This window comes from Pseudophryne corroboree, chromosome 5 (assembly GCF_028390025.1).
Source record: "Pseudophryne corroboree isolate aPseCor3 chromosome 5, aPseCor3.hap2, whole genome shotgun sequence".
Classification (NCBI taxonomy): domain Eukaryota; kingdom Metazoa; phylum Chordata; class Amphibia; order Anura; family Myobatrachidae; genus Pseudophryne; species Pseudophryne corroboree.
In genome coordinates, this window is record NC_086448.1 from 671,276,450 (window position 1) to 671,300,533 (window position 24,084).

Here is a 24,084-nt window from a genome sequence, read left to right on the forward strand (position 1 = left end):
TAGCGATATCATTTACTACATCGCCCAGTGTGTATGTAGTTGTGAACTGCCGATGCGTGGCCCCGCAGGTCGTTAATGACCCTCAGTGACGGCCGTACATGCAGCTCAATTTGGACTCATCATCCAAAGATGCATGGTTGATTGGGTTTGGAGAGCGGACTAAAGTAGGCGCAAATGCAGCCAAGGTGTTAAAAGGCTTAGATAAATGTCACCACATTCAAAGCAAGAAATGTCATATAAAAAGTTTAAGCCTTTCTTTACACACTCAGCGCAATACACAGGAATACGTCCCTTATTTTCTTTTTTGGATATCAGACTTCCTCCTCGTCCTTCTTCTAGTGAAAAGTCTCTGATCCGTATGTTCCGGAAAAATATGAAAAACAAAAACAACCACCAATGTGCAGTATCTTCTTATCTACGAATAGTCTCTGTATATAGTGTCTCTATATTGAGATGCAAGCTTCTGCGTACCAAGAATTCTCTAAACAAATATCGATATATGAATTAAAAGTGTCTTTTATCCTCTTTTTCTTCTTTTAAACTCGTGTTAACTTGACCACATAGTGTAACAACTTGAAAAATATTTGAGTAAAGGATAGTCCAATTGGGAACGTACCCCAAAACTCACACATTAAGTGCAGACCGTAAACACATCTAGGTATCTTTGGGGTATAATGGACTGCGTACCCGAACTCACAGTATATGACGTGGGATAACTCATGTAAAGGTATCTTTTGAAAGCAGTGATTCGGTGTTCCTTCTTCCTCTCGGAAATCTCATGTGTTCAGTGTAGATATAGAAAAAAAGAAAAAATGCAGTTTTCGTGCAGAATGTTTTGATCACTTATCAAAACATTCTGCACGAAAACTGCATTTTTTCTTTTTTTCTATATCTACACTGAACACATGAGATTTCCGAGAGGAAGAAGGAACACCGAATCACTGCTTTCAAAAGATACCTTTACATGAGTTATCCCACGTCATATACTGTGAGTTCGGGTACGCAGTCCATTATACCCCAAAGATACCTAGATGTGTTTACGGTCTGCACTTAATGTGTGAGTTTTGGGGTACGTTCCCAATTGGACTATCCTTTACTCAAATATTTTTCAAGTTGTTACACTATGTGGTCAAGTTAACACGAGTTTAAAAGAAGAAAAAGAGGATAAAAGACACTTTTAATTCATATATCGATATTTGTTTAGAGAATTCTTGGTACGCAGAAGCTTGCATCTCAATATAGAGACACTATATACAGAGACTATTCGTAGATAAGAAGATACTGCACATTGGTGGTTGTTTTTGTTTTTCATATTTTTCCGGAACATACGGATCAGAGACTTTTCACTAGAAGAAGGACGAGGAGGAAGTCTGATATCCAAAAAAGAAAATAAGGGACGTATTCCTGTGTATTGCGCTGAGTGTGTAAAGAAAGGCTTAAACTTTTTATATGACATCCAAAGATGCATGTACAGCCCCGCCATGGTATGATGTCACTGTGCGATATCACTAGCGATATTGCATAGTGTGTATGCCCGCCGTCGGGCGGCCTGGGCAGGGAGGAGATACACTTGGCGGTGTCGGTCACAGAGCACATCGCCTAGTGGGTACCCACCTTTAGAGTTGCTTTCTTATCATATAAAAGATCACTGTTCTGCTGGGTGCATGAATGGCCTGCAGTTCTTTATTAATTGGTAAGACATAAATAATCTCAAAGTTAAGGTCCATACACACGGTGAGATTCGTGCTAAGCCCGATTCTCAGTGTGTGACAGGGGCTAGGTCGACACTCATTATGTGCTTGCAATACTGACTTGGGGGGTCATTCCGAGTTGATCGCTCGCTGCCGTTTTTCGCAGCATAGCGGTCAGGCTAAAAAGCGGCTGTTCTATGCATGCGTATGGGCCACAGGGCGCATGCGCCAAGTAATTCCACACAAAACTAAGCAATTTTACACAGGGGCGAGCGACGCTTTTTAGTCGCTCTGCTGATCGGTGAGTGATTGACAGGAAGTGGGTGTTTCTGGGCGGAAACTGACCGTTTTCCGGGAGTGTGCTAAAAACCGCAGGTGTGTCAGGCTAAAACGCAGGAGTGGCTGGAGAAACGGGGGAGTGGCTGGCCGAACACAGGGCGTGTTTGTGACGTCAAACCAGGAACTAAACAGTCTGCAGTGATCGCAATATTGGAGTAGGTCTGGAGCTACTCAGAAACTGCAGGAAAAGATTTTCGTGCAATTCTGCTAATCTTTCGCTCGCACTTCTGCTAAGCTAAGATACACTCCCAGAGGGCGGCGGCTTAACGTTTGCACTGCTGCTAAAAGCAGCTAGCGAGCGATCAACTCGGAATGAGGGCCTATGTGCGATTTTGGCGAAGTGTTAATTTTGACTATCTCTTCTATAGAGATAGTCAAAATTGACTTGCCTGCACAGTCTATCTAGGCTTGCGATGCCGACCGCGCGGGACCGCGCATCAGCATCGAATCGAGATTGACTTTCACCTTGCAATCTGCACTAACTTTTCTTACGATTTTGACTATATAGTCAAAATCGTAAGAAAATATCTCACCGTGTGTACACACCATTACATACACTATTTCCAGATGCTGGCAGACAATGAAAAACATTTCAGCTACAGAACCCTTTCACATGCTGGTAAGACTGAGACAAAGTTAATACAGGTTGAGTATACCATATCCAAATATTCCGAAATACGGAATTTTTTGAGTGAGACTGAGATAGTGAAACCTTTGTTTTCTGATGGCTCAATGTACACAAACTTTGTTTAATACACAAAGTTATTAAAAATATTGGCTAAAATGGCCTTCAGGCTGTGTGTATAAGGTGCATATGAAACATAAATGCATTCTGTGCTTAGACTTAGGTCCCATCACCATGATATCTCATTATGGTATGCAATTATTCCAAAATACGGAAAAATCCGATATCCAAAATACTTCTGGTCCCAAGCATTTTGGATAAGGGATACTCAACCTGTAAAATCTTGCTAGGAATTTTTGTTTCGCAGTTTAATATTCTGAAGTTATTGGTAAATCAGCATAGCTTTATATCCATGGCATGCAACATCATTTGTTCAAAGTCTGACATGAAACATACAATAGTGTAATCAGTGCCAGATTAAGGTCCACATGGGCCTGGAGCTGAAATATCTGAAGGGATATGGGTCGTTAGGTCGACACAACTTAGGTCGACACTCATTAGGTCGACCACCGAAGGTCGACAATGCCATTAGGTCGACATGGCCGGTAGGTCGACATGTACTAGGTCGACCGGTCAAAATGTCGACATGAGTTTTTCACTTTGTTTTTTTTTTCCATATTTAACGATCCACGTGGACTACGATTGGAATGGTAATCTGTGCTGAGCGAAGTGAGGCACCTTGCCCGAAGCATGGTGAGCGAAGCGAGCCATGCGAGTGGACACAGTGCACTAATTTGGGTTCCCCGTCACTTTACGGAGAAAACGACACCAAAAACAGTCCAAAAGCCTCATGTCGACCTTTTGATATGTCAACCTAATGGCAATGGCGACCTTCAGTGGTCGACCTAATGAGTGTCGACCTAAGTTGGGTCGACCCAACGACCCATACCCATCTGAAGGGCCTATTGTGTGTCACCGCAGGGAGTGAAATTAGGGATGTGGGGGGCATTACCAGTGCTGTGGGCATGAGGTCTCCACAGGGTGTATGGCATGAGTTATGAGCTGTGTCTAGCACTGCTGCCATCACATCAGCCACCCTCCTCACTCTGCCTATACCAACAGTGTAATATGAGTCTTCCAATGAACAAAGGAAAGACCCCGTGCTAACATGACAAATAAAATAAAAACGTCATTTAGTGATCACATCAATGTATAACCTCTGAAGAGCATGTAGTTCACCTAGTGATGTCATGAATGTGACATCTCTCTGTATAAAAAAAGAGACCTCTTGCCCATGGGCCATGGCACCCAGATGTCATGTTAAGGTTCTGCGTGTATCTGCATAGAAATACCAGTTGCCAATTATTGCTTTATTTATTATTGGAGTCTGATAATGCTGTTACCTGACAGTTGCCACTTTTCCCACCAACTGTTATTCCACTACTATCTACCTGGAAATGTGATAGTCATTACATTTTGATCTCATTTAAGAAAATATTTTTTTCCCTTTTTAGAAATAAAATATACTGTCCATTTTTGTTTCAGTTTAGCCACTCTAACCTCCAATTTAATTTTTCATAATTGTGTACTTGCATTATTTGTTTCAGCATGAACATTAAAGAGCTTCTTAGAGCATTGACCAATTTCATCATTTATTTCCTTTTGTAATGTTCTGAAATCACAAATTAAATACCATGCTTCTATTGAATGTATGTTAAAGGGCACTAAACTTAAAATACTACCTGGTGCAGTATAAAAAATGCATGTTAGAACATTAAACAAATTCATATTTGTTTGGTTGCATAAAACTATTTGACTTCCCATTATATTTTCTTTTCAGAGCAGCAACTAGTTTTATAGTTACACTTATGATAATGAATGGGTGATTAAGCATGAACATCTTACTATTTTATTTGGATCTTTAGTAATATATTTCCCGCTCCACTACCTGAAGAAATCACACTTAGGCTGTGAAAAAAGGCATTCTAATATCAATATAAATGTTTTAAACTTATGTTTATTCATTTAGTTGCACATTGGATATTTTCTTTCTTTCTCTTTCTTTATTCTTCTTAATTCTGTACTTTTTTTCTTTCTTCTTTAATACTATCTTTTCTCTTTTTTATTTTCTTTCTGCTTCTTTTTTCCTTTCTTTTTTAATACTATATTTTTTCTTACTTTCTTTCTGCTTCTTTCTTTCTCTTTCTTGCTTTCTTCTTCTTTCCCTCTTTCTTTATTTTTTTCTCTCTTACCAGGTCTTCCGGCGTCTTCTCCTGGCGGATGGCAACCTACCAGGGCTTTTGGGGTCTTCATCTAGTGGCCACCAACTCACCATGGCTTCCGCCGTCTTCGCCTGGCAGGCTCAAACCCACTAGGGCTTTCCTTTCTTTCTTCTTCTTTTTTCTTTTCTTTCTTTCTTTCTTTCTTTCTTTCTTTCTTTCTTTCTTTCTTTCTTTCTTTCTTTCTTTCTTTCTTTCTTTCTTTCTTTCTTTCTTTCTTTCTTTCTCACTAGGTCTTCGGTCTTTCGGCATCTTCGCCTGGCCGTCTCTAGCCCACCATGGCTTCTGGCGTCTTCGTCTGGCATTCAGCGGCTATTTAGCTCTTTTGCACAGCCGTCAGGCCTCCAAGGCTTATGTCGTCTTCGCCTGGCAGGCACCAGACCTCCAGGGCTGCTGGCATCTTTGCCTGGTGGGTGCTAGCCCACCAGGGCTTCCAGCAATTTCGCCTGATAGCTTCTAACCCACCATGGCTTCCCTTTCTTTCTTTCTTTTCTTTTTCTTTTTTTTCTTCTATGCATTTCTTGTAACACATTTCAATTAGATATTACAGGACTAGACAAACAATTAAAACATGGTCATTCAAATTATTGCTTATATTTATAATCATATTTGATCTCATATTTCTATTTCAGGATAGAGAGAAAGATGGTAGTATGACTCTTATCTTAAACATTTTAGATATTTACATACAGATTTAGGTACATCTGTAAGATGTCTGGACATATATCCAAATCTCAGATTTCACCCATCTATTTTTTATGTTAGAATTATTACATACATCTATAGTTTCCATTTTAAAATTATAATTGATCTTTTTTTAATTAAGGATAAAGGTGGTACTAGTTCTTGTTTCCAATATTGGCCTATGCCTGCTTTAGCAGCTAAAAGAATATGATTGAGTATATATCCAGAGTTGATCCCCAAGTTTTTAGGTAATATATGTAATAAGTCCATTTGAGGGGTTATTTTTACTCTAAACCCCAAAACTTGGAGGATCAGTTCTTCTATTTCTAACCACAAAGATTTAATTTTTGTACATCCCCAAAATACATGTAGGATATCACACGTTTCCTTCATGCATCTCCAACATATATTTATCTGTGCAGGGCAAATCCTATGTATCTTATCTGATGTTAAATTAGTGATGTGCACCGGACATTTTTCGGGTTTTGTGTTTTGGTTTTGGATTCGGTTCCGCAGCCGTGTTTTGGATTCGGACGCGTTTTGGCAAAACCTCCCTGAAAATTTTTTGTCGGATTCTGGTGTGTTTTGGATTCGGGTGTTTTTTTACAAAAAAAACTCAACACAGCTTAAATCATAGAATTTGGGGGTCATTTTGATCCCATAGTATTATTAACCTCAATAACCATAATTTCCACTCATTTTCAGTCTATTCTGAACACCTCACACCTCACAATATTATTTTTAGTCCTAAAATTTGCACCGAGGTCGCTGGATGGCTAAGCTAAGCGACACAAGTGGCCGACACAAACACCTGGCCCATCTAGGAGTGGCACTGCAGTGTCAGGCAGGATGGCACTTCAAAAAAATTGTCCCCAAACAGCACATGATGCAAAGAAAAAAACAGTCGCACCAAGGTCGCTGTGTGACTAAGCTAAGCGACACAAGTGGCCGACACAAACACCTGGCCCATCTAGGAGTGGCACTGCAGTGTCAGACAGGATGGCACTTCAAAAAAATTGTCCCCAAACAGCACATGATGCAAAGAAAAATGAAAGAAAAAAGGGGTGCAAGATGGAATTGTCCTTGGGCCCTCCCACCCACCCTTATGTTGTATAAACAGGACATGCACACTTTAACGAACCCATCATTTCAGCGACAGGGTCTGCCACACGACTGTGACTGAAATGACTGGTTGGTTTGGGCCCCCACCAAAAAAGAAGCAATCAATCTCTCCTTGCACAAACTGGCTCTACAGAGGCAAGATGTCCACCTCATCATCATCCTCCAATTCCTCACCCCTTTCACTGTGTACATCCCCCTCCTCACAGATTAATAATTCGTCCCCACTGGAATCCACCATCTCAGGTCCCTGTGTACTTTCTGGAGGCAATTGCTGGTGAATGTCTCCACGGAGGAATTGATTATAATTAATTTTGATGAACATCATCTTCTCCACATTTTCTGGAAGTAACCTCGTACGCCGATTGCTGACAAGGTAAGCGGCTGCACTAAACACTCTTTCGGAGTACACACTGGAGGGAGGGCAACTTAGGTAGAATAAAGTCAGTTTGTGCAAGGGCCTCCAAATTGCCTCTTTTTCCTGCCAGTATACATACGGACTGTCTGACATGCCTACTTGGATGCGGTCACTCATATAATCCTCCACCATTCTTTCAATGGTGACAGAATCATATGCAGTGACAGTAGACGACATGTCAGTAATCGTTGGCAGGTCCTTCAGTCCGGACCAGATGTCTGCACTCGCTCCAGACTGCCCTGCATCACCGCCAGCGGGTGGGCTCGGAATTCTTAGCCTTTTCCTCGCACCCCCAGTTGCGGGAGAATGTGAAGGAGGAGCTGTTGACGGGTCACGTTCCGCTTGACTTGACAATTTTCTCACCAGCAGGTCTTTGAACCTCTGCAGACTTATGTCTGCCAGAAAGAGAGATACAACGTAGGTTTTAAATCTAGGATCGAGCACGGTGGCCAAAATGTAGTGCTCTGATTTCAACAGATTGACCACCCGTGAATCCTGGTTAAGCGAATTAAGGGCTCCATCCACAAGTCCCACATGCCTAGCGGAATCGCTCTGTTTTAGCTCCTCCTTCAATGTCTCCGGCTTCTTCTGCAAAAACCACAAAATATATTTAAACAAGGGAGCGCTAAGAACTCTCTGAGGAAACCGCTGGCCCCGTGGGCGGAGAAATGCGTAAGAGGGGCGTTCACTACTTGGATTCCGGTGCCCGGAGCTCTTTCACGAACGGATCCCACTACCGCACGCAGCGCAATGGAAACCTGACCGGGGATAAAGCAACAGCAGGACCGAGTGCAAAACGGTCTGCACCCCGAGGGAAGCAGAGGCGGCTGTGAGTAACCTTTCAAAAGACGTGCTGCGGCTGGGACGTAGGGGTCGTAGCATACCGCTGTGCATCCATTTACTACACAGCGCTGTCCCCCTACTGCTATCTATTAAGGAGCCTTCCAGTGACTGATACATTTTTGCTGGATACAAATAATAAGAAGGTTGCCTTGTTTAAAGCCAATTAATTATCAAGACAGCATGGTTACAATTGGACACAATTAATGCGTACCAGTGGAGATTGTACGGATCTATCTGTGTGAATAGACAATTACTAATTCGAGCTCAGGGCATGGGACTAAATAAAGAGTGCACTATATTGTTTTAATATCCGGATATTATCCTTGATTTTATATTGCTGTTTATATGTGGATTGTAATAAATGTGTTATTTAAACTGACCCTGTTCTTAGCGCTCCCTTGTTTAAATATATTTTGTGGTTTTTGGTAATTGGTGGAACAGTACCACCGGTGGGAGCAGTAGAGATTAGGTGTTTTTTAATCAATTATGGGTAGTAATTAACAGATTTCTTGGTGGTATTATCATAAAGCGCTGTGTATTTTAGAAATATTTCTTCTGCAAAAGCCTGATGAGGGGAATGACCTGACTCAGGTTGGCAGTGTCTGAACTGACTTCACGTGTGGCAAGTTCAAAGGGTTGCAGAACCTTGCACAACGTTGAAATCATTCTCCACTGTGCTTGAGTCAGGTGCACTCCCCCTCCTTTGCCTATATCGTGGGCAGATGTATAGGCTTGAATGGCCTTTTGCTGCTCCTCCATCCTCTGAAGCATATAAAGGGTTGAATTCCACCTCGTTACCACCTCTTGCTTCAGATGACGGCAGGGCAGGTTCAGGACTGCTTGCTGGTGCTCCAGTCTTCGGCACGCGGTGGCTGAATGCCGAAAGTGGCCCGCAATTCTTCGGGCCACCGACAGCATCTCTTGCACTCCCCTGTCATTTTTTAAATAATTCTGCACCACCAAATTCAATGTATGTGCAAAACATGGGACGTGCTGGAATTTGCCCAGATGTAATGCACGCACAATATTGGTGGTGTTGTCCGATGTCACAAATCCCCAGGAGAGTCCAATTGGGGTAAGCCATTCTGCGATGATGTTCCTCAGTTTCTGTAAGAGGTTGTCAGCTGTGTGCCTCTTATGGAAAGCGGTGATACAAAGCGTAGCCTGCCTAGGAACGAGTTGGCGTTTGCGAGATGCTGCTACCGGTGCCGCCGCTGCTATTCTTGCTGCGGGAGGCAATACATCTACCCAGTGGGCTGTCACAGTCATATAGTCCTGAGTCTGCCCTGCTCCACTTGTCCACATGTCCGTGGTTAAGTGGACATTGGGTACAACTGCATTTTTTAGGACACTGGTGACTCTTTTTCTGACGTCTGTGTACATTTTCGGTATCGCCTGCCTAGAGAAATGGAACCTAGATGGTATTTGGTACCGGAGACACAGTACCTCAAACAAGTCTCTAGTTGCCTGTGAATTAACGGTGGATACCGGAACCACATTTCTCACCACCCAGGCTGACAAGACCTGAGTTATCCGCTTTGCAGCAGCATGACTGCTGTGATATTTCATCTTCCTCGCAAAGGACTGTTGGACAGTCAATTGCTTACTGGAAGTAGTACAAGTGGTCTTCCGACTTCCCCTCTGGGATGACGATCGACTCCCAGCAGCAACAACAGCAGCACCAGCAGCAGTAGGTGTTACACTCAAGGATGCATCGGAGGAATCCCAGGCAGGAGAGGACTCGTCAGACTTGCCAGTGACATGGCCAGCAGGACTATTGGCTTTCCTGTGTAAGGTGGAAATTGACACTGAGGGAGTTGGTGGTGTGGTTTGCAGGAGCTTGGTTACAAGAGGAAGGGATTTAGTGGTCAGTGGACTGTTTCCGCTGTCACCCAAAGTTTTTGTACTTGTCACTGACTTATGATGAATGCGCTGCAGGTGACGTATAAGGGAGGATGTTCCGAGGTGGTTAACGTCCTTACCCCTACTTATTACAGCTTGACAAAGGCAACACACGGCTTGACACCTGTTGTCCGCATTTGTGTTGAAATAATTCCACATCGAAGAGGTGATTTTTTTTGTATTTTGACCAGGCATGTCAATGGCCATATTCGTCCCACGGACAACAGGTGTCTCCCTGGGTGCCTGACTTAAACAAACCACCTCACCATCAGAATCCTCCTTGTCAATTTCCTCCCCAGTGCCAGCAACACCTATATCCTCATCCTGGTGTACTTCAACAGTGACATCTTCAATTTGACTATCAGGAACTGGACTGCGGGTGCTCCTTCCAGCACTTGCAGGGGGCGTGCAAATGGTGGAAGGTGCAAGCTCTTCCCGTCCAGTGTTGGGAAGGTCAAGCATCGCAACCGACACAATTGGACTCTCCTTGGGGATTTGTGATTTAGAAGAACGCACAGTTCTTTGCTGTGCGTTTGCCAGCTTAAGTCTTTTCATTTTTCTAGCGAGAGGATGAGTGCTTCCATCCTCATGTGAATCTGAACCACTAGCCATGAACATAGGCCAGGGCCTCAGCCGTTCCTTGCCACTCCGTGTCGTAAATGGCATATTGGCAAGTTTACGCTTCTCATCAGACACTTTCAATTTTGATTTTTGGGTCATTTTACTGAACTTTTGTTTTTTGGATTTTACATGCTCTCTACTATGACATTGGGCATCAGCCTTGGCAGACAACGTTGATGGCATTTTATCGTCTCGGCCATGACTAGTGGCAGCAGCTTCAGCACGAGGTGGTAGTGGATCTTGATCTTTCCCTATTTTAACCTCCACATTTTTGTTCTCCATTTTTTAATGTGTGGAATTATATGCCAGTATCAATAGCAATGGCCTACTACTATATATACTGCGCACAACTGAAATGCACCACAGGTATGGATGGATAGTATACTTGACGACACAGAGGTAGGTAGAGCAGTGGCCTTCCGTACCGTACTGCTATATATACTGGTGGTCACTGTCAGCAAACTGTAAAACTAAAATGCACCACAGGTATAGAATCTAGATGGATAGTATACTTGACGACACAGAGGTAGGTACAGCAGTGGCCTTCCGTACCGTACTGCTATATATACTGGTGGTCACTGTCAGCAAACTGCAAAACTAAAATGCACCACAGGTATAGAATCTAGATGGATAGTATACTTGATGACACAGAGGTAGGTAGAGCAGTGGCCTTCCGTACCGTACTGCTATATATACTGGTGGTCACTGTCAGCAAAACTCTGCACTGTACTCCTCCTATATAATACTGCTGGTCCCCAGTCCCCACAATAAAGCAGTGTGAGCATAGATATATGCAGCACACTGAGCACAGATATGGAGTGTTTTTCAGGCAGACAACGTATACTGGTGGTCACTGGTCAGCAAAACTCTGCACTGTACTCCTCCTATATAATATACTGGTGGTCCTAAGTCCCCACAATAAAGCAGTGTGAGCACAGATATATGCAGCACACTGAGCACAGATATGGAGTGTTTTTCAGGCAGACAACGTATACTGGTGGTCACTGTCAGCAAAACTCTGCACTGTACTCCTCCTATATAATACTGCTGGTCCCCAGTCCCCACAATAAAGCAGTGTGAGCACAGATATATGCAGCACACTGAGCACAGATATGGAGTGTTTTTCAGGCAGACAACGTATACTGGTGGTCACTGTCAGCAAAACTCTGCACTGTACTCCTCCTATATAATATACTGGTGGTCCCCAGTCCCCACAATAAAGCAGTGTGAGCACAGATATATGCAGCACACTGAGCACAGATATGGAGTGTTTTTCAGGCAGACAACGTATACTGGTGGTCACTGTACTCCTCTTATATAATACAGCTGCTCCCCAGTCCCCACAATTAAGCAGTGTGAGCACAGATATATGCAGCACACTGAGCACAGATATGGAGTGTTTTTCAGGCAGACAACGTATACTGGTGGTCACTGTCAGCAAAACTCTGCACTGTACTCCTCCTATATAATACAGCTGCTCCCCAGTCCCCACAATTAAGCAATAAGCACAAATATTTTTGCATCAAGAATTCAAGATTAATAAACGGAGAGGACGCCAGCCACGTCCTCTCCCTAACATTTCCAATGTACGAATGAAAATGGCGACGACGCGCGGCTGCTTATATAGAATCCGAATCTCGCGAGAATCCGACAGCGGGATGGTGACGTTCGGGCGCGCTCAGGTTAACCGAGCCATACGGGAGAATCCGAGTATGCCTCGGACCCGTGTAAAATGGGTGAAGTTCGGGGGGGTTCGGTTTCCGAGGAACCGAACCCACTCATCACTATGTTAAATATGTACAATATAAGATTTTTAGATATTTTTCAATATGTGATGTAGATTTTGACATTTTATATACTGACCTAAATAGGTCCGACCATTCTCCCTCATTTAAGGTCATCTGCAGATCTTGTTCTAATTTAATTTGGAGTTTGATCTTATCTTCCATTTTATTTTTTGATAACTGAGACTACCAAGATGAAATTCCCCCTCTTTTATTCACAGTAGTTATTTTGTTCATTATATTACAGGGGAGGGACTGTAGTATATTCAAGGAGGGGGGAAAGTCACTTAACCAATGTCTAATCTGAAGATATTTGCAAAATTCAGCTGTAGGCATTTCATATTTTGCTTGTAGCTGGGTAAAGGCTACTCTTTCTTTCTCTTTCTTTCTTTCTTTTTTTCTCATTCTTTATTTCTTTCTCTTTCTTTCTTTCTTTCTTTCTTTCTTTCTTTCTTTCTTTCTTTCTTTCTTTCACTGGTGGGGGGGGGGGGATGGCGACAACGGGTAAAGCTGCAAGAGTTGAGTTGGACCACAGTGACAAGATTAGAATGATGTAGGCCATTAAAGTTTTCTTCCAAATCCAGTGGAAGGCCCAGAACTAGCTCCCTGGGTCACAGTTTTTACTGACACTATCTGCCGCAAGGTCCGACCAACCCCAACTTTCTACTTTGTCTTCTGGTACCCCATTTTGCCAGTCTGTGAAGTTTGGGCCTGCTTACATATGTACACATGTATATATTTTGACACATATATAAATATATATATATATATTTTTTTTTACACATATATATATATATATATATATATATATATATATATATATATATATAAATTTAGCAGTATCCAAGCCTTGATGGCATAGTGCACAAGTCCAGCACTCCAGTAGAGGTTTAGAAAAATTTGAATCCTTAACTTTCACATAGAAAAACAGTCACATAGGAAAAATAGATTTAAAAACACAGCATTGGCACATCAAAATAGTCAGCATTTCTTCAGTGCAAAATATAGTCACCTCTCCTGAGAACAATGTAGCTCAGCATCAGTCAACGATATCGTTTCGGTGCAGTGAGCACCTTCATCCTGGACAAGCAGTCCAGGGGAGGGTTAGGTTTAGGCAGTGGGGAAGGGAGGGTCCGGGTTAGGCACAACCCGGGAGGGTTAGGGTTAGGCACCACTGAGGATGGTTAGGTTTAGGCACCCACCAGGGAGCTTTAGGGTAGGAGGCAGGGGAGGGTTTGGGTACTTTTGAGTGGCCTGTCAGGATTCTGATGGACGGTATGCCTCTGTCGGTATTCTGACCGCTGGCATTCCGTTCATTGGTAAATCATACTGATCCCCCTGAAAGGGGTGGATTTTTTCCACTTGAAGCCTCACCAGTATTTTGAGTATGAAGAGTATGTCCAGAACCATCAAGTCATGTAGGTGCCTATGAAGAGACATACCTCCTATAAGCCCTTACAGGAGTAATGTCTTCCATGCTATACGATGTGCTGACCGGATGCATGTAAAGTATATTATGCTGCCTTAACTTGAGCATCTGCATGATGTTCTATGGATGAAAATTCTTTTGCACTTTATTAAAAACCGGATGTGCTGGTCCTCTATTTCTGGTTTGCTGCAAGGCTGCCGAAGATAGCTATGTATCTATATGGACCTGGCACTCCAATGCTGCTACATGGATAAATGTGCATTTCCCCCTCTTGTTTATATATATATATATAAACCACAGCAGTAAATTATAGTATTAACTCCCTCGTATTCAGCATAGGTAAAGCTCTAGCACATCCAACAATTTCACCCATGATCTGACCAACTTTATGGTTTTCTCAGTGATGAAACAATATTGAGAACATCCTATTTCTAGCGTACACACTAGTAATTTATTGTTCAGATCTACATTATTAATTGTCCTAGACCTTGTCAAAAAGTTGATAGTTTTTAAATGGACTAAATTTCTGCACATATAAAATCTGATGCATACATACTTCAGTATGTGCACTATATAATTTCATGTTTGACTAATGCTGTGCTTTCGGTCTTACTGCTTATGGGACAATAACCTGCCCTAAGTGCTGTGTACCGTATGAGATTGGACTGAAGATTAGCACGATTGTTGCATAGTGTGCATAATGGCTGCAGATGAATGAAAGAGTGAATAGTAGACATTTACATTTATGGTCTTCATGTAGCAACACGCAATTATAGTTTATTTATGTCTATACAGACAATATAATTTAGTGGCATTACTTGCTCTTAAGTGTAAGAAACAAGTTTTGCAATTCTCTAGAAACACGGCTTGCTTAATCACAGAAACATTATCATAACTGGTTGTGTAGCTAAAAGACTAGCTGCAGCTGATTACTGCAGTATAATGCAGTGTAAAGCTAAACTGCCCAATCCTTGCAGCATTTTGGATACCAGTTTAGTCTATACTTAATAACCATGAAGGACAATGTGCTCTTTTTTTTGTTTCCCCCTAATTGCGGCACTGGGTGCGTGGCCTGGCCGGCAAATAAGTTTTTGTATGAGCAAGTTACAGCCTGTGACAGGTAAAAATTTTTCTTCCTGTCTGTGCTGTCAGTCTCCTGTGGACCTATTTTCCTTGAAGGGCCTGGAGCTGCAGCTCCACCCGCCCCACTGTTAATTCGTCCCTGAGTAATCCTTACAAAAGTCCCTATGTTTTACTTTTTCTCTTATCAAATTATGGAAGATATGTTCTATTTAAAAAGAAATATAAATATATGAAAAAAGCTATAAAAGGACTACATCCTGCAGTCCCAATGAGTTAGAAATTATTTCAGAGAGAGAATTTGAACTGGAAATTTGCCAGGGCAAGCCTGGTCAACTTGGGTCCTTTCTCTGTGTGTAAAGGGTCTAGCCATGTTCAAACTGTCAAGGCTTTGACCCTGGTCACCACCAGGGTTATTTCAGGGTCCGACCTGGTATGCTTGCCATCTGAAAGCGTGCAACCTGGGTGTTTCTACCCAGGTTACCTTTCAAAGCTGCTGATTAGCTGTGTATCTGGAGGCCTGCCTCACGGTAGTGTCTACAGTGATATGCAGGGCAGACACAGGAGAAGACATAGGTTCAGTGTGAAAGGGTTTGGCTAGGATCCAAGCTGCAGTGAGAAAGGGTGTAGGAGCTGTGACTTGGGTCCAACCCATGTTCAAAAATCCAGGAAAAAGCAGGGTCCAAGCCCTGGGATCTCTCTGAAAGTGGTATTACAAGAGACTACCATCTTTCCAAAATATATCCTTAAAACCAATAATTTGAAAACAATCCTCAGTTTTGAAACCTCATTCTAAGTAAATTTACTAAACATTTAAAAAGTTTAAGGGTTTAGCAACTAATCAGATTTTAGCTATCACTTTCCTAGAATACACTAGATAAATATTAACTAGAATGATTGGCTGCTATATTCAACACTTCCAATTTTACTTTTTTTTATGCTTGTGTGGAACAAATGTTAAACTGGTGACAGTTCCCCTATGATGTGTTCTACCTAGGTGGCTTGATGAAGGAGAGGAAGATGGGAAAATTGTAAGGAAACTATTCATCTCAGATGAAGCTGATTTTCCAGCCAGTAAGCATCCAAGCTAAATCTGAATATGTATCACTATAATGTGTAAGAGTAAAACTATATGTACTGATATAATGTTTTCAATTCCACAGGACACGAACTTGAAGTCAAGAAAAATGAAGTGGTAAAGGAAATATGTCAATGTTATGATCATACAGTTTTCTGTGGGACCAGGGATAGGGCTGTCTGATTATTTGTTCTTATATTTCTCCTGTCAGTGGAATGCTGAGAAATGGAAGTATCAGCATGAAAACTGTGTACAGCTCTACTGTAAAGCAACAAGGAAATTCCTCCGGCTCACACCGGATGGCAGAGTGGATGCTCTTGGGGACAAGAAGGATAAATATGGTACATTTACTAAGACTGATATGAACAAATGTTTTTGCCTAGACCGTTGCACTATTAGACCGTTGCAGCAATATTAGATACATATACAGTATAACATTATATACGTATACTGTAATCAGAGATGTGCGCCAGCCCAAATCTTGGGTTTTGGGTTTTGGATCTGTATCTCCTTTGTGTTTTGGATCTGTATTGGTTTTGCCAAAACTGCCCTTGCGAATTTTGGTTTTAGATTTGTATTTTTTTTTAGAAAAAATCATAAAAACACCTAAAATCACAAAATGTGGGCATGTTTTTGTTCCTACAACATTATTAACCTCAATAACATTCATTTCCACTAATTTCCAGTCGATTCTGACCACCTCACAATATTGTTTTCATCCAGCATCGTATCTTGCAGGTTTTGGATTCCATATAAGGGAACAGCATCCGGGACTCGGCGCAATTGCACTCCCTTTCTGCCAGGATGTCTGCAAAAAAGTGGAAGTCTGTTGAATTAATACAAAAATTAGTTGTGTATATTGTTCAAAAACATTTATTTACATGGTACTACATACTTTGCGTAAAGCTGGATGAAACAGTTACTTTCTCCAGGTCCTACATAACTTTCAGGAACTGATCCTACATTGAGGTTGAAAATAACCTGTACAGATGATTACAGCATCTAAAAATATATATTGTACAATATATATTTTTCATTGTTTGTACTATGGTCAAAATTGCATGGAAATGCCTGGAAATTAATGGTGTTGGGATTAATAATACTCTAGGAACAAAAAAAAGGACAAATAATGTGATTTTAGCTGTTTTTGTAAAAAAAATAGTAAAAAATATGAAACCAAAATCAGCAAAAATGGTCTGACACAGATCTTTATCAGTAACTAGATCAGGGGACCAAGGGAGGTAGAGTATGTGTGTGGTGGAAGGAAGAATGTATTAGTAATTTAATTTAATTTGTTTGATTTTAAAAATGTAACTTAATCATTGGGGGCATTGGTGACAGTCTTTATTGCATAGTCAACAATTTTTATTGATTATTGCACTAATCTGACTTTTACTAATCCGACTTTTACTTTTTCTTTAATTTTACATGACCTGATTTAAGCCAGAAAAAAAAAAACATTTTGTTTCTCCCAGCACCCTTACTTAGAAATACCCCTCCCTTTCAAGCACCTGAATGATATCACTAAGCTGAATGATATCACTAAGCTAATTGAGCATCCAGCACTATATTTACCTGATTTAAGCCATCTATGCCTCTCCTCTCAATTATTTGTCCTCCATATTTATCAAAAAATACAAACCAAGTGGGGTACAGCACACACAGCAATTTGTACAAAAAATGTACCTCCTACAGTGTCACAATACGTGTCAGAGTCAGAGATAATAATCTAACCGTAACGTTTACTTTCACTTACAGTGTCACACAATACGTGTATGAGTCAGAAATAGCAATCAAACACTGCGGTTTGATTTCAGCAACAGTGTCGCACAATACGTGTATGAGTACGAAAATATATTACTGTGGTACCACCTTCACCCACAGCGTCACACAATATGTGTGTGAGTCAGGAATAGTCATCGAACACTGTGGTTTAAATTCACCCAACAGTGTCGCAGAATATGTGTATGAGTAGGAAATAATAATATACTGCGGTCTGATCGGAAGTGTCACAGTACTTATGAAAATAAAATAAAAATTGTATAGTACACTGGAGTACACCACAAACAAAACAAAAAAAAGTTTTTGTAATTATATTTTTAGGCTTTTTGTTTTTAGGTTCTATTATTTTAATTTTACACTGGGGTGGAGCCCCTGAATGGATGGACAGACAGATCACCCCTTTCAGATACAGCAGACAGAGCACCCCTTAACTGATACAGCCGAAAGAGCACCCCATGACTGATATAGCAGACAGAGCACCCCTTTCAGATAAACCAGCCCCATGCCAGCCAGAAAACACACTACCGTCTCGGTACACTCTCCACAGCCGAGTGAAAATGGCGCAGATCACCGGGGACCTTTATAGAATCCAAAACCCATGAGAATCTGACAGCGGGATGTTGACATTTTGCCTCAATTTGGGATCCGAGTAAGATGGGAAACCCCGTGCTGGACTTGGATCGGGAAGTTCGGATAGGTCCGGTTCTCGGAGAACTGGACTCGCTCATCTCTACATATAATACATATTGCTTTAAATACTGCTGAAAGGGACCTGGGTTTATATTGCAAATGTGTGTACAGATGGTGGTCTGGAAGGGTTAATATACACACCAATGGAAATGTGATTGGAGCCAATGATAAATCTAGTATAGCTTAACCAGGCGGTGTGGTTTATTGAGAAAGTTGAAGAGCATGAAGCGGAGCTTGTAGCAGAGCTGGGATCATACAGATCACCGACCATTGACTGTCTCTTGGATGCAGTAGCGGTGCAAGTGCTGGAACAGTGATATCACTGATAATAGCGTTGGAGGTCTCAGGAGTCTGTCTCCCACTATGTCACTCATACACAGTAACAAGATGGTGCCACGCATGCACAGTAATAGCAGTGGTGACCAGCTTGGTAAGTGAATGAAGCATGTTGGAGACTGCAGTAGCGCCAGGGCTGCCATCAGGTAGCTTTCATCATTAGGTATGGGGATAGCACATTCAGTGTGGGCTCTGGGAGGTATGCTCCCACCATGGGTCAGGCAGGGGGAAAGTGCAGGGGTTACTAGCTCAAAAGCACATCTAAAGTTGGGGAAAGAAGGAGAGAAGTTTGTGCAGGAAAATATTAGAGATGAGCGGGTTCGGTTTCTCTGAATCCGAACCCGCCCGAACTTCATGTTTTTTTACACGGGTCCGAGCGACTCGGATCTTCCCGCCTTGCTCGGTTAACCCGAGCGCGCCCGAACGTCATCATCACGCTGTCGGATTCTCGCGAGGCTCGGATTCTATCGCGAGACTCGGATTCTATATAAGGAGCCGCGCATCGCGGCCATTTTCACACGTGCATTGAGATTGATAGGGAGAGGACGTGGCTGGCGTCCTCTCCGTTTAGAAATTAAAATAGATAGGAGAGTGAGAGTGAGACACTTCATTTACTTACTGGAGCTTAGGAGGAGTTATACTAGTGACTGATGACCAGTGACCTGACCACCAGTGCAGTTTTATAATTTATTATTATTTAATAATCCGTTCTGTTCTTGTTCTCTGCCTGAAAAAAACGATACACAGTGACTCAGTCACACTCACATACCATATCTGTGCTCAGCCCAGTGTGCTGCATCATCTATGTATAATATCTGACTGTGCTCACACAGCTTAATTGTGGGGGAGACTGGGGAGCAGTTATAGGTTATAGCAGGAGCCAGGAGTACATATTAAACAGTGCACACTTTTGCTGCCAGAGTGCCACTGCCAGTGTGACTGACCACTGACCACTGTGACCAGTGACCTGACCACACTGACCACCAGTATAGTATATTGTGATTGAATGTCTGCCTGAAAAAGTACACTCGTCGTGTGACTTGTGTGGTGTTTTTTTATTCTATAAAAATTAAAAAACTCATTCTGCTGACAGACAGTGTCCAGCAGGTCCGTCATTATATAATATATACCTGTCCGGCTGCAGTAGTGATATATATATATTTTTTATATCATTATTTATCATCCAGTCTATACTAGCAGCAGACACAGTACGGTAGTTCACGGCTGTAGCTACCTCTGTGTCGGCACTCGGCAGTCCATCCATAATTGTATACCACCTACCCGTGGGTTTTTTTTCTTTCTTCTTTATACATACTACATCTCATTATCATCCAGTCTATATTAGCAGCAGACACAGTACAGTACGGTAGTCCACGGCTGTAGCTACCTCTGTGTCGGCACTCGGCAGTCCATCCATAATTGTATACCACCTACCCGTGGTTTTTTTTTCTTTCTTCTTAATACATACTACATCTCATTATCATCCAGTCTATATTAGCAGCAGACACAGTACAGTACGGTAGTCCACGGCTGTAGCTACCTCTGTGTCGGCACTCGGCAGTCCATCCATAATTGTATACCACCTACCCGTGGTTTTTTTTTTTCTTTCTTCTTTATACATACTACATCTCATTATCATCCAGTCTATATTAGCAGCAGACACAGTACAGTACGGTAGTCCACGGCTGTAGCTATCTCTGTGTCGGCACTCGGCAGTCCATCCATAATTGTATACCACCTACCCGTGTTTTTTTTTCTTTCATCTTTATACATACTACATCTCATTATCAACCAGTCTATATTAGCAGCAGACACAGTACAGTACGGTAGTCCACGGCTGTAGCTACCTCTGTGTCGGCACTCGGCAGTCCATCCATAATTGTATACCACCTACCCGTGGTTTTTTTTTCTTTCTTCTTTATACATACTACATCTCATTATCATCCAGTCTATATTAGCAGCAGACACAGTACAGTACGGTAGTCCACGGCTGTAGCTACCTCTGTGTCGGCACTCGGCAGTCCATCCATAATTGTATACCACCTACCCGTGGTTTTTTTTTTCTTTCTTCTTTATACATACTACATCTCATTATCATCCAGTCTATATTAGCAGCAGACACAGTACAGTACGGTAGTCCACGGCTGTAGCTATCTCTGTGTCGGCACTCGGCAGTCCATCCATAATTGTATACCACCTACCCGTGGTTTTTTTTTTCTTTCTTCTTTATACATACTACATCTCATTATCAACCAGTCTATATTAGCAGCAGACACAGTACAGTACGGTAGTCCACGGCTGTAGCTACCTCTGTGTAAGCACTCGGCAGTCCATCCATAATTGTATACCACCTACCCGTGGTTTTTTTTTTCTTTCTTCTTTATACATACTACATCTCATTATCAACCAGTCTATATTAGCAGCAGACACAGTACGGTAGTTCACGGCTGTAGCTACCTCTGTGTCGGCACTCGGCAGTCCATCCATAATTGTATACCACCTACCCGTGGTTTTTTTTTTCTTTCTTCTTTATACATACTACATCTCATTATCATCCAGTCTATATTAGCAGCAGACACAGTACAGTACGGTAGTCCACGGCTGTAGCTACCTCTGTGTCGGCACTCGGCAGTCCATCCATAATTGTATACCACCTACCCGTGGTTTTTTTTTCTTTCTTCTTTATACATACTACATCTCATTATCATCCAGTCTATATTAGCAGCAGACACAGTACAGTACGGTAGTCCACGGCTGTAGCTACCTCTGTGTCGGCACTCGGCAGTCCATCCATAATTGTATACCACCTACCCGTGGTTTTTTTTTTCTTTCTTCTTTATACATACTACATCTCATTATCAACCAGTCTATATTAGCAGCAGACACAGTACAGTACGGTAGTCCACGGCTGTAGCTACCTCTGTGTCGGCACTCGGCAGTCCATCCATAATTGTATACCACCTACCCGTGGTTTTTTTTTTCTTTCTTCTTTATACATACTACATCTCAATATCAACCAGTCTATATTAGCAGCAGACACAGTACAGTACGGTAGTCCACGGCTGTAGCTACCTCTGTGTCGGCACTCGGCAGTCCATCCATAATTGTATACCACCTACCCGTGGTTTTTTTTTTCTTTCTTCTTTATACATACTACATCTCATTATCAACCAGTCTATATTAGCAGCAGACACAGTACAGTACGGTAGTCCACGGCTGTAGCTACCTCTGTGTAAGCACTCGGCAGTCCATCCATAATTGTATACCACCTACCCGTGTTTTTTTTTTTCTTTCTTCTTTATACATACTACATCTCATTATCAACCAGTCTATATTAGCAGCAGACACAGTACGGTAGTTCACGGCTGTAGCTACCTCTGTGTCGGCACTCGGCAGTCCATCCATAATTGTATACCACCTACCCGTGGTTTTTTTTTTCTTTCTTCTTTATACATACTACATCTCATTATCATCCAGTCTATATTAGCAGCAGACACAGTACAGTACGGTAGTCCACGGCTGTAGCTACCTCTGTGTCGGCACTCGGCAGTCCATCCATAATTGTATACCACCTACCCGTGGTTTTTTTTTCTTTCTTCTTTATACATACTACATCTCATTATCATCCAGTCTATATTAGCAGCAGACACAGTACAGTACGGTAGTCCATGGCTGTAGCTACCTCTGTGTCAGCACTCGGCAGTCCATCCATAATTGTATACCACCTACCCGTGGTTTTTTTTTTCTTTCTTCTTTATACATACTACATCTCATTATCAACCAGTCTATATTAGCAGCAGACACAGTACAGTACGGTAGTCCACGGCTGTAGCTACCTCTGTGTCGGCACTCGGCAGTCCATCCATAATTGTATACCACCTACCCGTGGTTTTTTTTTTCTTTCTTCTTTATACATACTACATCTCAATATCAACCAGTCTATATTAGCAGCAGACACAGTACAGTACGGTAGTCCACGGCTGTAGCTACCTCTGTGTCGGCACTCGGCAGTCCATCCATAATTGTATACTAGTATCCATCCATCTCCATTGTTTACCTGAGGTGCCTTTTAGTTGTGCCTATTAAAATATGGAGAACAAAAATGTTGAGGTTCCAAAATTAGGGAAAGATCAAGATCCACTTCCACCTCGTGCTGAAGCTGCTGCCACTAGTCATGGCCGAGACGATGAAATGCCAGCAACGTCGTCTGCCAAGGCCGATGCCCAATGTCATAGTACAGAGCATGTCAAATCCAAAACACCAAATATCAGTAAAAAAAGGACTCCAAAACCTAAAATAAAATTGTCGGAGGAGAAGCGTAAACTTGCCAATATGCCATTTACCACACGGAGTGGCAAGGAACGGCTGAGGCCCTGGCCTATGTTCATGGCTAGTGGTTCAGCTTCACATGAGGATGGAAGCACTCAGCCTCTCGCTAGAAAACTGAAAAGACTCAAGCTGGCAAAAGCACCGCAAAGAACTGTGCGTTCTTCGAAATCCCAAATCCACAAGGAGAGTCCAATTGTGTCGGTTGCGATGCCTGACCTTCCCAACACTGGACGTGAAGAGCATGCGCCTTCCACCATTTGCACGCCCCCTGCAAGTGCTGGAAGGAGCACCCGCAGTCCAGTTCCTGATAGTCAGATTGAAGATGTCAGTGTTGAAGTACACCAGGATGAGGAGGATATGGGTGTTGCTGGCGCTGGGGAGGAAATTGACCAGGAGGATTCTGATGGTGAGGTGGTTTGTTTAAGTCAGGCACCCGGGGAGACACCTGTTGTCCGTGGGAGGAATATGGCCACTGACATGCCTGGTGAAAATACCAAAAAAATCAGCTCTTCTGTGTGGAAGTATTTCAACAGAAATGCGGACAACAGGTGTCAAGCCGTGTGTTGCCTTTGTCAAGCTGTAATAAGTAGGGGTAAGGACGTTAACCACCTCGGAACATCCTCCCTTATACGTCACCTGCAGCGCATTCATAATAAGTCAGTGACAAGTTCAAAAACTTTGGGCGACAGCGGAAGCAGTCCACTGACCAGTAAATCCCTTCCTCTTGTAACCAAGCTCACGCAAACCACCCCACCAACTCCCTCAGTGTCAATTTCCTCCTTCCCCAGGAATGCCAATAGTCCTGCAGGCCATGTCACTGGCAATTCTGACGAGTCCTCTCCTGCCTGGGATTCCTCCGATGCATCCTTGCGTGTAACGCCTACTGCTGCTGGCGCTGCTGTTGTTGCTGCTGGGAGTCGATGGTCATCCCAGAGGGGAAGTCGTAAGCCCACTTGTACTACTTCCAGTAAGCAATTGACTGTTCAACAGTCCTTTGCGAGGAAGATGAAATATCACAGCAGTCATCCTGCTGCAAAGCGGATAACTGAGGCCTT

At 42.5% G+C, this 24,084-nt stretch overlaps 1 protein-coding gene across 1 annotated transcript in view; it reads left to right on the forward strand.

Moving 5' to 3' along the window:
* Positions 1 to 24,084, forward strand: part of RP1 (RP1 axonemal microtubule associated) — a 1,008,071-nt gene that overhangs the window by 260,138 nt on the left and 723,849 nt on the right. The window contains exons 10-12 of the mRNA XM_063923729.1: positions 15,812 to 15,888; positions 15,978 to 16,009; positions 16,104 to 16,233. Coding sequence (XP_063779799.1) covers positions 15,812 to 15,888; positions 15,978 to 16,009; positions 16,104 to 16,233 — 239 coding nt within the window. The remainder of the gene's footprint in view (positions 1 to 15,811; positions 15,889 to 15,977; positions 16,010 to 16,103; positions 16,234 to 24,084) is intronic.